The sequence below is a fragment of the Teleopsis dalmanni genome, unplaced genomic scaffold (assembly GCF_002237135.1).
Source record: "Teleopsis dalmanni isolate 2A unplaced genomic scaffold, ASM223713v2 unscaffolded_contig_3847, whole genome shotgun sequence".
Lineage (NCBI taxonomy): Eukaryota > Metazoa > Arthropoda > Insecta > Diptera > Diopsidae > Teleopsis > Teleopsis dalmanni.
This window is the reverse complement of record NW_024035229.1, coordinates 1-4,176: the sequence shown is the minus strand read 5'-3', so window position 1 is coordinate 4,176 and position 4,176 is coordinate 1. Positions and strand designations below refer to the sequence as shown.

General features: G+C 28.5%; 1 protein-coding gene across 1 annotated transcript; it reads right to left on the bottom strand.

Moving 5' to 3' along the window:
• Positions 1–869: 869 nt before the first annotated feature.
• Positions 870–2,149, bottom strand: LOC119665185 (palmitoyltransferase app-like; the record flags this gene model as incomplete). The annotated part of the gene is made up of 1 exon (XM_038074487.1): positions 870–2,149. A coding segment is annotated over one exon (1,086 nt), but the record flags the coding sequence as incomplete, so codon positions are not given.
• Positions 2,150–4,176: the final 2,027 nt, after the last annotated feature.

Sequence of the window (4,176 nt, the reverse complement as noted above, 5' to 3'; positions counted from 1 at the left end):
ACAGTCTTACTGATACTGATTTAGAAAAAGATAGTAACTAAATAATATATTACTTATATATGAAAATGATATTTACTGTTTATTAAAACTACATTTATACAATTTTAAAATAAATTTCATTCTCATTAGAAATAAATATAAAAAAGTCTATTAAATACTTTAATATTCATTGATAACGTAAAATCAACTTTTTTTCAATATATAATTTGTTTATCTGACTCTTTGTTTGTATTGTTTAAGTTATAATAATTCATACCACATTATTTTTTTCATAAAAACCATAAATATATCATTACAGAAAATATCGAAGACACTGCTGTATTCACTAGATGTCAGATGTATATATATATATAGCTTGATGTTTGCAATTTTAATACCTAACCCAAGTACACATAAAATATGTTTTTAAAAGCATTTATATTATTTGAATCCAAGAATAAAATACTAATTAAATAAATTAATTTTTAACAAAAGTTAAAATTTTAATTTTGAAATCATAGCATATTAGTGCAAAAATTAAATTAAAAATAAATTTAATCATAAATACTTGAATAGACAATATGATAAAAATTCAAAAGAAGGAATTATATTTTTTAGACAACACAATATGACAATTTAAAATAATTGATTATTATAATTGATATATTATCAAAGCGCATTTTTACACTTCATATTTTAAATGAAGCTAAATTATATATATAATATAGTTATTTGAATTATTTACAGAAATGTTTTATGTAACTCGCCCATAATCCAAGAATTGAATTTATGAATTCAATAATTTCTTATTCTTATTCAATGAATATTGTTTTTAAAATTAATTTAAAAAAATATAACTAAAAATAATTAGCATATCTATTATAGAATTAAGATCAACAGTAAATTAAAAACCTTAAAATATTTTTATAAATTATTAATAAAACTAATGCGGCAAGGCAAATATGTACAAGAGTTTTTAAAATAAAATCGCGTTAACATGCAAAAACGCTTATATCCGTTTGAGGCAGCTATTAGGTTTACTAAACTTGGCTGAAGAGCTTTAAGGACTTCATTAGCATTTCAATTATGTTTTCTTAGTTTGCACTGTTTTGACCAGGCAAGTCTGTGAGTTGTTGCCCAACGACGAACCATCTAGACTATCTAAATCAAGAGCGGTGTCAATCATAGTAGTGTCGTGCAATAAACGCAAACGACTCGGTGATAAGGTATCGTTGGTCACATGACCACTTGAAGTATACATTTTATTAGTGACCACCAATTCGGCCACATCAGCGGCAGGCTTAACTTCTGTCCCAATGTTGTTTTTACGTTTTGTAAAATGGCGTGTTTGTGTTGAATTGCTATTGACATTAGCGACAAAAGACGCAGTGACTGGATCATCCAAATCGAGATCATCACTTAGCAATGTGGAAGGTAGCACAGCTGTTGTGTTCACGATATGTTGTGTCTGCTGCTGCTCCGGCAAGATTTGTTGTTGTTGTTGGTGCCTTTCATCTATTAAATTCGAATAAACATGCAAAGCAGCGGAATCGTTTGTATTATTCACTATAGGATTTTCTTGATCCACTACAGCTACATTCGGCACATTGCAGTACATATTTTCTGTTTGCGATATGGATTTGGCTAATCTGTGGTTGCTATGATGTTGTTGTTCTGCTGCAGCAGCTGCCAGTAAAACTTTTGCGGTGGGTGAAATCTGATTAGAGATGCGTTGTGCGTCATCAACTGACAATGGATCTATTGCAATTGACGTATCACTAATTGGTGATGTGGGCGATATGTTTGTGTCATATTCAGCGTTAAATAAATTATTGTAACTGCCAGAAAGATTGTGTCTTTCGCGCGCTCGGTTTGTTGCTGCAATTGCGGCTACTGCAGCTACCACTTCAGTGTTACCGACCACAACTACATCCGGATCATCTATATCATCTGCCAGGTAATCCATATTACCTAAATTATCGTCCTCATTATTCGAATCATTTGCATTGACTCGTTGTTTATGATGTCGGAATTGTCTCATAGAGTTTGTAATCGCATTTGATGCGGATCTTGTACCTGTTCCCGATAGTTGATTTGCAGGTACATCCATTTGGGAGAGTGGAATTTCATTATCTACAAGTTGGGCTAAACTATTGGAATTACCTGTAAAATGTTAATTAAAAAAATTTTTATTAGCACAATTTAAATATATAGGTTTTCAATTATGAAAATTAAGCATTTAAAAATATATAACAATGAATTTTTAAAGAAATTCTGGAAATTTTGAGATTGTAGTGTTTTTATTTTTTTTTTTTCATTTTATATGCATAAAAATTATAAAAATTTTATAAAATCATTCTTTTTAAATACACAAAAATGGCATAAAAAGCAGCAATTTAGGATAAAATTTTAGCAAAAGAGTAAAATTAAAATCAAAGAAATAAATTTTTTTTAATTACATGGAATTGTTTTATATATAATCATAATATATTAATCATAATATATATAATCATAATTTAAAAATACTAAATATTTTAGTTCATGAAATTCAAGCTTTTTCTTTCTGTCTTTTCTTTTGTCTTTACAAACAGCTTCCACCAATATTAATTTTTCTAAGTAACATAAGCTTCTCAGTTTTGGTGGGGTGTAAATGCAGAGAGAAAATTAGAGAGAAAAAGAGGAAAGATAGAGCAGAAGAGAAAGAAAAATGGGAGAAAGGAAAGAGAGAGAGAGACAGGGTATAGAGAATACAGGGTAAGAGAGAAACGGAGTACAGAGAATATAGGAAAAGAGACACAGAGTACAGAAAATATAGGATAAGAGAGAGAGACACAGAATACAGAGAATATAGAGTAAGAGAGAGAGAGAGAGAGAGAGCGGGACAAGGTAGCGAGAATATTGGATGATTGAGAGCTTGATAATTTTTTACGAAAGTACACATTTGTAAAATACAATATTGATATTGCTATAATTCAATGCTCTGATGTTTTTGAATATATTGTAAAAAAAATGGATAATTAGTATATAAAACAATTATTATATCTAAAAGTAATAAAGCATACAGAATCTGGCTTATTATAAAAATATAGAGATTAAAGTTTGAGTTGTTAAGAAAACGAGATAAAAAATTTATTTCGTTTTAAGTGTTATAGAAGAACTTAATAGGGAGCTAAATGCTAACTATAAAGAAGTTTAACATATAAAGTTAAATTGAAAAATATTATTTCAGAACACTAATATAAAGTTTGTTTAGCATGGTAAAACATCTAGCATTACCTGTATTATCAGAAGATATATTACAGTACTTTACTCAATATTAAATATTTATAGATCTTGTTTTAATATGTTCCGTCTGGTTTTTCAATTTTTAGAAAATAATTTTTGTACTATATTGAGTATAGTTAAATTTAACATATTTTAACGTTAAATAGGACTTAATGAGTTACACCAATTATAGTCTATAGGTTTGGTTTTATATTTTTGTGAAAAGTAAAAGATTAAAAAGTATTTAATCTGATACCACCAGATAATACGTGAAACTGACTTAAAGATATTACATATGTCCTAAAAACTCAGCTAGAGTCGTAAAATAGCTACAGATATCATGTGGTACTACTTGATTGCCTGGTTCTGAAAACTTATAATAGTATTCCTTAATCCCCCAGGGACCATTCCTCGCACATAATCAGTGTTTGGGTTATAAAATCCATGGACATACATATTTCCCTTATGGAATCTGAGTAATATTCAATTTTTTGTATCAAGTTATGGCCCATATTAGGCCTGATGTAAACAACGACTTTAATAGTCTTCTTGAACGGTATACTAATCATACAACAATTTACAGGTGCGGATAAGCATTTTTTTAAAGAACTCTGGTCTTTAAGGTAATTTTGGTTATTCTAGTACTCTCCGGCCTGTGGAGTGAATTAGAGCACTCCTTTAATGTGCTTGTAGCCTTAAGATTACATTTTGTTTCGATGTTGCTAGGTATAAGTAGCTGAAATGCTTGATCTTTTTATTCTTAATGGTATGTTAATGACCAAAATATGTGATATTAGCGCATTTATCTATTATCTTATATAATAAGTAAGGAAATTAGTATAAAAATACAATCAAATTTTCTGATTATTTTTATAGTTATTAAGGTTTTCTTATATTCCCATTTTAACATATTAACAATGAAATGGTAAATTA